Raw genomic sequence first — 13,508 nt, forward strand, 5'->3', positions numbered from 1 at the left:
GTAAATGATCTAGTATTACTTACAAATCCTCCTTTTCTGAGACAGGAATCCCCAGGGGATGAACTCAACACATATTCTACCATGCTAACTCCAAGCCCACCACTTTCTGATCGTGGAGACAGCACTGAATTAACCTCATTATTCACATGAAAACCTTGACCAGGTCTTCTCTGAACCATGATTGGCTGGGAAACAGAATGATCTGCAACAAAAACAAGCACAATACTCTCAAGTCACCATCTCTCAAATGGGAAATCTGCTACCAGCAAATAACATATGATTACTTTCTACCTTATTCTTTAGGCATCATTAATTTTACCAATTTCATTTTTTTTCTAAAAGTCACACCGGATGATGTTCAATTAAAAATACCTACTAAAATTTAGCATGAAACTTAAGGACAGAGAGACATTTTCCTATACAGTAAAAGTTGAGAGCAACACTAATATTCATCTATGACAAAACATTACATAACGGTTCATGTCCAACAATACAGAAAAGTATTTACTGCTCATTTAAAGCAGAGACAGTGTCCTAACAGCCAGGAAACACGCTGAGACAAGGAACTGGTCTCTAATGTTTATTGCTCGTACTTAACAGGAATCCTAACAAACTGAAGAATCGTGGGAAAACCCAGACCTATAAACCCCAAAGGTTAAGGCGGTCCCGATCTGTGTCTCTTTGAATGGCTGCCCAATTCCTCAGTGCTACACATGCACTTGACAGTCTGGATTGGAGCCCCCTGCTCGCCATCCTTACTCATGACAGACAGGAAGGAGCCAATCTTTTCCCTCTTGGCAGGGTGTTCCACAGTCAGGTGCTGCTACCAAAGGTACCCATCAACCTTGGCTCTCGAGGGCCTCTAGCACTGATGTTAAATGATTAGCAGTCTCATATAAAAGAACAGGGTGTTTCAGATATCCTGGCCATAAATTATTTACGGCTTTCAAAGTCACAACCAGCACTCTCAATTGTGGCCAAAACAAACTGGAAGCAATATACTATTCCAAGGTGGTGCAATGTAATCTTTGAAGTGCATTCCAGATAAAAATACCATCCAATGTAGAAAGGTTTTCATTCTGCCTTTAAGGAACAGTAGTCCTTAACAGCACAAAATATCACCCATCAACGGCCATGGTCAGCCCTGACTTTCTTTTCCACTCCTTTAAAAAGTGCAGCCAAGATAATTCACTATGCTGTATTACCCAATTAACCAATAAAATTATACTTAATTTACAATAATTTGCAGTTATGGACCTTTTCCCCCTAAAATACTTTTAATTAAATGCACTAAAGTGTTATAAGGAAGCATGAGGAAGAGAAGTCTAGCTGAGAAAGAGAAGTAACAGAAAGATACTCCAGAATTATTTACAACCATGGTAATTCAAAATACCTGATGTTCCCCAAGCGCTGTCTCTCCACTGATCACCCAAAAATATTCCTTTTGGTCCATCTTTGCTTGAATCATCAGACTCCCAAAATTTTTTCCCTGGCAAAAGCTGCTGCAAAGTAAAATCAGAAATACAGCTATGTAAAAAGGGACCTGGAACATTAGGATTAAGATAGAAGCATTATAATAATACCTAGTTCTCATCTCTCTGTTGCCCTTCCTCATGTAACTAATATATGAAGCAGACTTTCCTAAGTATGTTAGTACTGCAACTTCCCAGAAGGGTGTGCTTGCTGGGACTTCTGAAGTTGCCCTCTCAACACATCTGAAGGGTATGTGTCAGGTATGTTTGCCATCCAGCATTTCAAAGCAAGGTAAAGCAACAGGTAAGGGGGATTGGAAGAGAAAGAGACCTAATTTTGGACAGAAGAAAAAAAAATCATTACTATTCTCTTCCTGCAAGGAACAAGGCAGCAATACTTCCTTGAATTACAAAGAGAAGATAAACATTCTTGGCCAACATCTTCAGGAGATCACCATAATAATCCAGTTTGGGGCAGGTCTAGGTCAGGCACAGCAGGCCTGGCAATATCCTTTGCTCCACTTTCTACAAAAGTGTCAATGACTGATGGGCCTTAATTAGGTGCACTAGGATGGAGAAACAATAATAATAAGGTGAGGCAGAGTTGGGTGGAACAAAGTTGAGTAGTAGGGGAGAGACACACTGCTGGAAGCAGGGGAGAGAGGTACAATTAGGGAACTGTCTTCAAAAAAAACAAACAGTCAGAGCAGAGTTAGTGAGGAAATGCTTTATAAAAGGGAACTGGTAAATAAATGTACCAGCAGCAGTATGACGGTAATGCCTCATAAGAACATACAACTAATTTAAGGCCAAAGAGTCATTTTCATACGCCAGTATTTACATACAGTAATGGTGTGACTGTATAACTACATGCTCATACTGGAAGGAGCAACAATTAAAAGGCTAAACACAACCACTGTGCAGGAAGTGATATTTTCCAATTCAGTAATAAGTTTTAAGCAACACAGAGCTTCCCAATATCACACTGCTTGACAGTTGCCTTCTTTTTCTCTCCCACCCTCTGGCCAAGTTCAATTCCCCATTGGTTAAAATACAGTTTAGCAGCTGACACTGAACCACAAACACTCTCATTCCTAGTAAACTGATATGAAATTATAATGCTCTATTTCAGACTTGTTAAGATTTTGGCATATTAAATCAGGTGTGTATAATCAATACAGACTGCATAATGTTACACTGTGGGGTCTCCCATTCAGGAGGTTGGCCAACCATGTCACATTTCATGCTTTGCCAGTCCATTCATCCCATAAACCTTCCATGTTTTTCCTCCTGTTATTCAGCATTACGGGGATACAAGGCATGAGTCTTCACTGGGACGTCTTGCATCTGCTCTAGTTTCTTTCTTAAACTTTCTGCATTTGTTTTTACACTTTGCAAAGTCTTTGGTTTCTCTGAGCTTTTCAGTACAGGTAGTCCTCACTTAACTACCGTTCATTTAGCAACCATCCGGAGTTACAATGGTGCTGAAAAAACAACTTACAATTGTTCCTCACACTTACAACCATCACGGCATCCCCACAGTCATGTGATTACGATTCGGATGCTTAGCAACCACTGTCCATTTACAATAGTTGCAGTGTCCCACGGTCATCTGATCATTCTCAACCTTCCCTGCCAGCTTCCAATAAGCAGAATCAGTAGGGAACTGTGTGACTTGCTTAATGACCATGTGGTTTGCTTGACCACTGTGATTCACTTAACAACTGCTGCAAAACTGGTTGTAAAATCAGGTCCAGATCGCTTAATAACCGCATTGCTTAATGACCTAAATTCCAGTCCTGATTGTGGTCATTAAGCGAGGACTACCCGTACCTTACTCTTGTTATTCAGGGTCCCCATTATGGGTGCAATACCAGCTGAGTCTGCTTTAGAAGGAGTGATCACTATGATAATGACGTCTCACTACAGGACATCCCTGGCACACAGACGCACCAGTCCTATCTAACACTGGCCCTGTAAGCCCTCCGAGCAGGAGTAACCAGTGTGGGATGCTTTCATCTAAGAATTTGGCAGGGCAGAGCGAGGGATACCATGGTGATACTGAAAGCCAAGTATCCAGTGATGATGTAGCAACGCAGATGTATGAACAGCGTCTTTTCCTGAGTATCGGCATATATAAACTACATTGTATAAATGTATACCGTATCAGTCAAAGTTTAAAACTTGAAGCGGAACAAAGAAAATATTCTATTATATACATTCAGCAAGTTACTATTTTATTTTTCAGTGAATGCAAGTGTGTACAATTTGGGGATACTCTACATTAGTGTTTCTCAACCTCAGCAACGCTCAGAACTGTGGACTTCAACTCCCAGAATTCCCTAGGCAGCAAGGGGAAGGCTGGCTGGGGAATTCTGGGAGTTGAAGTCCACACATCTGAAAGCTGCCAAGGTTGAGAAACACGGCTCCACGTGGTTATGAGAAATAGGATTTGTTACTAACAATCCTATGGCTTCTCCTGGTTGGTCAGTAGGTTTTAGTTGGTGAGATAGCTTTTTAATTTTAAATTGTCATTTATTTCAAACCACCATACATAAATAACTACCAGGCTTTTTAAAATGAAATGTCACTATCCTATTCCAAATGCTCCCAATAGGAAAACCAGTAGCCCCATGACAACTTTGCTTTCCCTTGTTCTACAGAGAACTGAATAGCATCACCTATATGGTTCTGGGTGCTTAGGATATTACCTGTGCAATGAAGCACCTTGTCCCAAGAGCTCTACACTTTACCACAACTGTGAGGACTGTCATGAAAATATTTACACAGACGTGACAGACTTCTTTTGTAAATAAGCTTAGCTGGTGGTAAATCCCATTCCCATAACCTTTTGAGAGAGACAATTCATTTGGCAAACAGAAAGACAGCTTGCCTTGTAATCCAGATGAAGTGTCTATTCCTTCTGCCCTATTATATTCTCAAATGCTCTTATTAACCAAAGTTGCTTTATTGTTCTTATTATTTAGGATCTTAGAAAGGCCAATATCAAAGCTTCATTTATTCACCTGCATGTGAAACCAAGCCAGCCAATTAAAGCTGTGTAATACAGTCCTTCAGATCTTTGGGGGTTCTCTGTTTTAAATGAAGATATTGTTACTATAGCACTCTAAAGATTTCATAAATATTCGTGGATTTGTGAAATATTCGTGTATTTATCAAAATAGCCAAGAGCCCTGCTTTCTCTTTCCATTATCGCTTAATTTAATTTGCTAATAATTTGCATATACAAGGAAGCTGCATATTTATCCTCACTTTCACCCTAAGGAATAAAATATGCCCCCAACTTGATTAATGAGAGCAACATCCCCAAAGCTAGTATCTTAGCTGTTTTTGGCCCAATTTTCACTGTAATTTGTATCCCACCTCACACTGTCCTGTTAAAAAAAGGTCCAATAATACTGACCAAGTAGCATACCAAAGTGGAAGTGAAGTTAAAATTCCTTAGATGGAGTAATTTTTGAGACACAAAATCGTATAGCATAAAAGAGCACTGGTGCAAGATCCTCTGTAGACACAGGGCTAAAATTACAGGTAGTCCTCGCTTAACAATGGTAACTGGGACTGGCAACTCTGCCACTAAGCAACGTATTCATACAGTGTGACATCACGTGACTGCAATACAGCAGTTCCGGTTGCTGTCGTTAAGCGAATCCCGCGCAGTCATTTGGCACGATGTCTCATGACTGCCATTTGCAACCTCCTGATGGCTTCCCCGCTGACTTCACTTGTCAGAAGCCAGGAGCGAAGGTTGCAAATGGCAACCACATAACAGAGGGGGCATTGTGATGGCCACAACTACGAGGACCAGTCGTAAGTATCCTGGTTCAGCACCATCATAACTTCGAATGGCCACTGAACAAGTGGTTGTTAAACGAGGACTACCTGTATTTATAATAAAATCCAGTTTCTTTGTGTGAATAGCACCACTGTGTACACTAAAAGCAACCTCAGTTCTTTGAATGCCAGTCATACAAAGCCAAAGTGGCATCAGCAATATGAAGGTAGTTATCAGACTCGGGGGAACAGAGATACAAAAATATTTTAATAATGAAAAACTGAGGATGATTAGGAAATGGAATTACTAGACCACCAGACAGAGAGCACTCCATACTTCAGCATTCTATAATCTTTCTGCTTTCCAGTTAAAAATCCACCCTACTCTCACAGGAGATTGTGCAATGTAGTTTTAGTCGACTTACTCAAGACTCAACCCTAAGACAATTTTTTGTAAGAATGAAGTTATTAAGTTGCTAATAACTCAGGTTCTTGACTTTCAATGCAGCCAGATCAATTAATTAATTTCCACTCATTAAAACTTCAGGTAGCTAAAATGAAATAGTCTGAAACAACAAACACGTTTACAATGGCCATTATCTTCTCTGTTCTGGCAAAATGCCCAAACAAACCACAAATATGGCAGCATTTCATCTCCGTTTTTGCCTGTACAATTTAGGCTTGGAAAAATAAATATGGCTAGAATTTTCACAAATGTTGCAAATGGGCAGGGCAGTTTCACCATTAGATTAACTACCCGTGGCCCAAGTCACCAATCACCCACAACCTCTGACTGATTACAGTGTTTCAAAACCAGAGACATTTGGGTGGATACCAAGGTTTAATTAAAAGCAACTGCTATCAAAATTGTGGAAGTTTGTGGCTTACCCTGGAGAAATTGCACCCTACAGCACATCAGCTGATTTGTACTCATCTTAGTACATCCCACCAGTGTCACTGCTAAACCAACCAAAACTGAGCCTGGCACCCTTTTACAAGTCAGGGTCACAATCAAGATTAGTTCATGTTTGAGGAATCATGGCATGTCTAAAAGCAACAAGCTATAAATCCCATTCAGTTGACTTTTTACACTGCCCAACTTCCAGATGCGTAGAACTATCTCCCGCTACCCTACTGCATGCAGAAAAGGAGCAAAACTGTAGGGTTAGGGCTAAGGCTACTTACTCCTAAAAAAAAAAATGTGTTCTCCCATATTCTGGCTTATTCTTTGGTGCAAACATCACTTATGTGTACTCTGTCAAAGGCATTCACCTACTAAATTCTTCCTGGACCTTGGAAAAAATCCCAATCTTTGCTCCCTTTCATTTTACTCACATCTGTTCCTATCCCAACTTCTACCATGCTCTCTTTTTACTTATCACTGAACATGTTTTACAATACTTTGAAATGGAGCCATCCTAGCTTCCAATTTTATCATGTTTAACCCATTTCATTCAATTGCTTTAGCTGGCAAGAACGGTCAGGAAAGAGGGAAGAAAGGAAGGTTCTATATGCTTCTGTAAGCTTTTACATAACCATTTCCCCCAAGTTCTTGAACCATATGAATTTAAAGTCAAAAGAGTTACGCTTATATTCTACCACGCACTCTCTCTCCAGGGCAGAAGTCCTTACAACATCCACATAGTGTTAAAATAAATAATGGTCTGATCATTTCCTTTATTGGAAAGATTATGCTGGAGGTCCACATGATCACGTGGTCAAATTTTAAAGTGGAGGGGGCAGAAGAGGTGGGGGGCAAAGTAATAAAAGGGCTCCTCTAATAAGGGGTTTCTTCAGTGACAAGCTACTTGAAAACTCTGAACACATTCTTTCATAGAGAAAGGGAGAAAGCTACTCCTTTTTTTTCCTCAAAGCCCCCTTTTCCTCTACCACATCTTGAGGAACTGCTCAGTCATGAACCACAGAAACCTTTTGAAGTGCAGACCTGTTGGAGCTAGGCATAACTGCTTCTTATCAGCGTTAAACTTTGTTTTTACAGGGTAGGGCTGACCACATAGAGTGTCTGGGTGGAGATGCTTCAAAGGAAAGCCAATCTTTATCTGTTAGTTGGGATAAGGAAGCCTCTCCCTAATTCAGTTTCCCTACATGGCCCAGGCTGCTTTTACAAGGCAAAGTGGTCTGACTGACCACAGGAATAAAAAAAAGTCTGCAAACAAGCACATTGAACCTACCTCCATTTCTTAATACTGTATGTGTCTTATCCACTTGAATTGAAGAGAAAACAACATTTGCATTTCAGCGGCCCACTTTCTACTTCGTTTACAGCGGCAGTCTCTGGATTTCATGTAACTAAGGCATATGGCAATTTGGTGATCTTTTGGCACACTGTTTGCAGGCAAACCTCAACAATGTTTTAGAAGTTTTAATAACGTATAATACAGAGCTTCAAGCAGCCTACTTCTCTTGTTTTAAACCTTCAAGGGCCGCCTTGCTTGTGTTTTCCCTTCTTTGTGGAAATGCATAGAAGGGAACATGATCCCTGGCTATTTCTACAACCGTCTATGGAATTGCACCCTAGGAAATGCCCCTCAAAAGGTCTGCTGCCAGAAGTTACTAACTCAAGATATCCTTGAAGTCTGTTACACTCTTTAAAAAGTGATATGGAAGGGCTTTTTGTTTAATTGTACTATTTACTGAACAAATCATATAGAAATTTTAAAAAACTATTTAAGCAACACTGACAGTCTCTGTGCCAATAATGAAGAGTGTGCACTCAAAACTGATTTAGCTGGACTTTGGCTGATTTCCCTTGAGATGTTGCTATAAAGGAGTTTGCTATCTTCTTTAATAACCCCCATGAACATATTCCATACAATAAAACAAAATTACACTGTTACTTTACACTGAATCAAGCCACAGCACCACTAAATGATAAAACACTCTTCCCCACTGCTTTGACTCTCTTTTCCAAGGATTTATGCCCTCTTAATTTTTTACATGGCAAGACAACATGAGACTTAGGACTCTGCCAAAGGAAGGTTTTAAACAAGGGTTTAAGCAAGCGCTTTTTTCCAGAAAGCACTCATCTAGAAAGGAACAGCTACTCCATGATATACACTTCATGCGTCTAGACACCCAGGTTCAATTCCTTACTTCTTTTACAATAAAGAGAGGAGTCTTTTCTATCTTCTACTCCCTTGATATCTGAAAGAGCCACCACTAATTCAGGTATAAAATATTGAGCCCAATGGGTGAGATCTGATAAAAGGCACCGTTTTAGGGTCAATACTTGTACTTGGAATGAAGAATATATACATGAACCTGGTTAGTCCTACCCAATCTGGCTACTTCCAAAAGTTTTGGACTAAAACTCCAATAAGCTCCTCAAGGCAGGACCAACAGTCAGAGACGGCAGAAGTACATTCTAAATCATTTGAAGAAACTCAGGTTAGGCTGGGATAAATATTTAGAAAAGTAGCATTTATAATCATTCAGCATATCATACCTACACCATGTTTGCTTAAGTAAAGTTTACTGAATGAGCCACAGCTGGCCAAGTTCATACACAATAAATTATGTCATAAATTCTGGCTTACTAATGCTTCTGTCTGCATTCAAAACCAAACAACAAAGAGGGTCAGTGCAATTTGTACAGTCAGCAATATCTTCACAGGATCACACACCCTACTGTCATGAATTAAAAATAAACAGGAAACCTATAGGGTCATAAATGTAGTGTTGTAAATATGCAGTCATTTTACAAAAAGGAAAGGAAAAAATATAACATCTGGACAGCTGGCACATTGAAATGGATGAGCCACTATAAACATACCTTCCAAACTGCCAAGTACTTAAACACAAAAATGCCCAAACACCTTAGGGGGATATTTACTCGAACAAGATTTGAGCAGCTGCCCACAATGGTTACATATGGAAAGCTTAACCAAGTCCCTTATAATGAACGTATATGTATTTGCAGAGCCCCAGAGAAAGAAGACATAACACATATATTATCTGAATGTCAACTGTCTAAGAGAGAGATCAGTATCTTGGACCGCACATTAGATGAACAGCCTATTGGGATCCTTGTATTAAAACAACATACTTCATGCATGGTGAGAATCCAAAAATGACATATAATATGGCCCTTTATTTGAACAAAATAAAGGGCCATACTGAGAACTGCATGTATGGATCTGATTGGGGTAAATTGTAGGGGTGACATGGAAATGTGACTTGCATTTTCTCTTACTTATTTCTTTTATTCTATTTTTAACATATGATCTCATTACTGTTCTGTGTTTTATATTTTGTATGCTGATATGGCATACTGGCTAATTAATAAAGTATTACTAGTATAACATCTGGACCAAAGATAGTATTACCAAAAGTAGTGCAAGAGTATCATCTCTAGTTCTATCTCTAAATTTAAGCCTAAATCAGGTCATTTCTCATATGGAGACAAGGAACAGCACTGGCTTTACTGGAGGAAGATCAAGAGAATAAAAAACATCTACTTACCTCCCCCATAGCCCTTCCTTCCAAAGCAAGTGCTTGAAAATCATGATTTAATTCATCCATAGATCGAACCTATTATTGAGGCAAGAGAAAACCTGGGTAAGAGAAACTGAAAAACTGGAAGATATAAGCAGAGTTTCCAGCAACTCTGGAACATAAGCATCTGTATTTCACTTGCATAAAAATACATTTAAAATTACAGCTGCAAAAACAAAAATGATTGGTTATCAGGAAGGTAAGGCACAACAAAACACTGAGATTTACTAAAACAATCTTTAGCCAACATAAAAGAAAATGCAATTGAAACTAGTATAACTAAACAAAATATTCAAGTTTATAGAATATATATCTTTCTTTCAAGTTCACAAATCCCAAAAGCTTTCTTGAAAAACAGTACTAAATAGAAGCTTATGATTATACCTCAAGAGACTCTGGATCACATTTAGTAATTAAAACCATAATTATCAAATGTTCTAATTTTCTCTAAACTGAAATTATATCTAATGAAATCTCTCCTGCACTTCAGCTAAAAGGAAACACAACATGATTGTCTTATTTCACTTTCCCTCCATAAGCTACCTTCTCAGCTGGTAACAACGGACACATTTTTTTTGGTGTCACTGAAAGAATTATGCATAAAAAAATACAAAGTCAACATGACTAATGAAACTGTTTACACTGAGGATAAACCATCCATATCAATTATCACATTACACATGGTTTACAGTATCTGAGCCTATGCCTCAGCATTCTCCAGAAGAATTCACGAATAGAAGTATCCCAAAATTCCTCATACTGTATTTATTGCTGTAAATAGTCAAAGAAATAAGTTGCCTGGGTGTCACGATTTACCCTAATCTTACTTGTATTAATTCCACAAACAAGGAGCAAAAAAAGAAGAGTAGGGACAAGGAGCATAAAAAGAAGAACTCAGAATGAGTATTTGTTCAAGTGTGATCTGTATCTTAAGTCTGCAACCCCCTAAAAAACAACCTCTAATGATTCAGACTATGCAACTATACAGATTAACTATGCAATCCATACCACATTAAAGATGCCCTGATTGTCTTAGTAGATACCTTAGGCAACATCAAATGTTACAGTCATTTCCTTCTCATGTGTGTGCTACATGAATATAACTTTTATGTGTGTGTCTGTGTGCCACCTTCAAGTCAGTCTCAACTCCGGGCAACTACATGAACACGTCCATGCAGCTTCTCATAATGTTTTCATATACCACAACAATATAAGTTGACCAGAGCAGTGGTTCCACGTAGCTTTTTCTCATATATTCTGATTGGCATCAGAAAAGAGAAGGACTGTGCAACTTTGTATTCTTGAGATTCTTCCAATACAGATATGGAGCTGAATGCTCCATTAGCTCTATCCCTAAGCTAACAGGGCCTTCTAATGATAGTATCCAATTTTATGGATTATAGTCCTACTAAGATTTAACTCACACTACTGAGAGGTAACTCCCACATCAGCTTTAAACAATTCTACTCTTCTACAGAAAGATAGCTGCAATACACTTCTGGGGTCAACAGCAGCCTCAGGGTGAGAAAGAGGCTTAAACAGAACCACAGCAGAGAGGAGTCCCCCATCCCCATTTTGTGTGCTTCAATTTCAAATCCAGTTCTACTTAAGGGTATTATTTAAAAACTGAATAATGTGAAATATGATTCTTTACTTTCCTCCTTTCTTTGTCAAGGGCTGATAAACTGTGAGCACTAGCACAAACCTGCTCATTATTTTATATTGCTGAAGCTAATCAAAATATTGTATCATTCTTGCTTTGGGATTTATTTTGTGTTAGTTTTAGAACTCTCTGCTAAATAACTGGGGCAACAACAGATGAGCAGGCAAAACTGTAAGCAGAAGGACAAAATTATGTTATCTGTACTTAAGCCTTCCTTGTAGTCTTTTTTAAAAACACTGACAGGATATATCTTTCTCAAGGTAAAAATGAAAAATCAAAATTAGTAATAATTCGTATTTATGCCAGGACATTCACTTCTCTATACTTTTACTTTAAGACAATTTCAAAAAAAAAACTCAAGTCAATTTTAAATGTAGTATATGTCAAATCTGCATCTAAAAATCAGGCAAATTATTAGAAACAAGCCTTGATTGACAAGATGATTAAGAACTAAAATAGCAAACAACTGTTTTTAACTGGATAAATTTAATACAGTAAATCTTATGTGAAAGGTGTATTAGTGTAAAGCCCTCAGACTGCTGACTTCAGCAATGGTCACTGGAAGTTTAACTGATAAAGCCTCCAGTCACACATTTAGAGAGAACACTTGTTGAAGGCTTCTATGATTGATTATTAATTATACAGCTATAAACATTAAGATTAACCAAACCAAAACCTTTAAAAACATTTAAAACTGGTAATGAAAGCTGAAAGTTATTAAACTGGTAGATGGCTATAGTTAAATATATGCCAAAAGAGGATTAGGAAACTACAGAAAATCTGGAAAAATTATTTTAGTCTTGTGTGAAGAGGTAAAGCAAAAATGTATGTCTCACAAACTTTTCCAAGAAAAATCAGACTCAGACAAATCATGAGAAAAGAAAGTACTATAAATTAAAAATTAACAAAGCTCAAATACTGCCAAAGAAATAACTCCAAATTTGCAAATTCTCTACCAGACCATTGGAAAACATCACTTTTATAAAAGATCCCATAACACTGGAATCATCAGCTGACTTTGTGCCCATTTACTGATTCTCAGGGTTGCTAATTTTCACATAATGCCTATTTGGGAGATCTGGGGATTTCTGATAAAGACACTACAGCCTTATTGGTCCATGTCCTGGTTGTCTCAGGCCTAGATTACTGTAAGCATCTCCTAACAGCTATTCCTGATTCCTCTCTCTGTCCCATAATCTTAGTACAGAACAGTGCCACTTTCCACATCATTCTCACACTTCATTCGCACTAGGCCCTTCACTGGCTGCCCTTATTTTATGGTTCCTCACGTCATGGTCACAGTCTCCAGGTTCCGGGTCTTTAGGAACCTGATCATGTAACTCTGTAATCATCTCCCTTTGCCTCTGTGGAAATCTGATGGTTTTAATTTTTTTTTAAATTTGATCAGAGAATTAGTGTACTGTCCGGTTGTTCCACCCTAATTTTATTTAGCAGAAAGTTGTAGGTTACATCTGTTATAAACTATTGTTGATGCATATACTCAGTCCTACTCCAGGGTATTGTTAAAAAGTCATTATGTATGCAGTTGTTTTAGTATTAATATTGTTATATTATATTGTTGCATTCTATTGCTGTTGGCTCTTTTAGCGTGCATATTGTTTAATAGATTCTGGGTTCATTTTATTGGATTGATTTGTAATTACTGTTTTGTACCATATGTGGGTCAAGTCATTTATCAAATCCTTACCCTTGTCCTCTTTATCCTCCTGCTACTGCTGACAGGTTGTAGAAAACTTTTTGTAAGTTTTGTAAGCTTACCAGAATCTTTCCCAATCTAGTGTTTTTCAGGAATGTTGACCCATCTACAGTCAGTGTGGGTAATTAGTGAGTAAATAAAAGCTCTAGACCTCTTGTTTAGATTCCATTCTCTGTCCACACAGTCATCTGGAGTTAATTCTGAATTGACATGCATAGGGCTGCATTATGAAACTTAAACAAAAATAAGTCCTTTTTTCTTCCACAGTGAATCTATGCTAAGTATTCACCCTCATCTAAATTTTGGCAGAGCTATCAGACACCAAATAAAAACTGGTTTATGAGCA

General features: G+C 38.2%; 2 protein-coding genes across 14 annotated transcripts in view; one reads left to right on the plus strand and one right to left on the minus strand.

Annotated features, from left to right (window-relative positions):
• PUM1 (pumilio RNA binding family member 1) overlaps positions 1-13,508 on the minus strand; it is a 49,012-nt gene that overhangs the window by 25,621 nt on the left and 9,883 nt on the right. For 9 of the 13 annotated variants that reach the window (XM_063312043.1, XM_063312042.1, XM_063312040.1 and 6 more), the window contains 3 exons: positions 9,750-9,818; positions 1,394-1,502; positions 24-202 (listed from right to left, as the gene is read on the minus strand). In XM_063312043.1, coding sequence (XP_063168113.1) covers positions 24-202; positions 1,394-1,502; positions 9,750-9,818 — 357 coding nt within the window. The remainder of the gene's footprint in view (positions 1-23; positions 203-1,393; positions 1,503-9,749; positions 9,819-13,508) is intronic. The other 4 variants (XM_063312050.1, XM_063312036.1, XM_063312047.1 and 1 more) reach the window with 1 other exon arrangement.
• Positions 1-13,508, plus strand: part of ZCCHC17 (zinc finger CCHC-type containing 17) — a 118,839-nt gene that overhangs the window by 9,688 nt on the left and 95,643 nt on the right. The gene's annotated exons all lie outside the window — the stretch shown is intronic.

The sequence above is a fragment of the Candoia aspera genome, chromosome 10 (assembly GCF_035149785.1).
Source record: "Candoia aspera isolate rCanAsp1 chromosome 10, rCanAsp1.hap2, whole genome shotgun sequence".
In the NCBI taxonomy this organism is placed as follows: Eukaryota; Metazoa; Chordata; class Lepidosauria; order Squamata; family Boidae; genus Candoia; species Candoia aspera.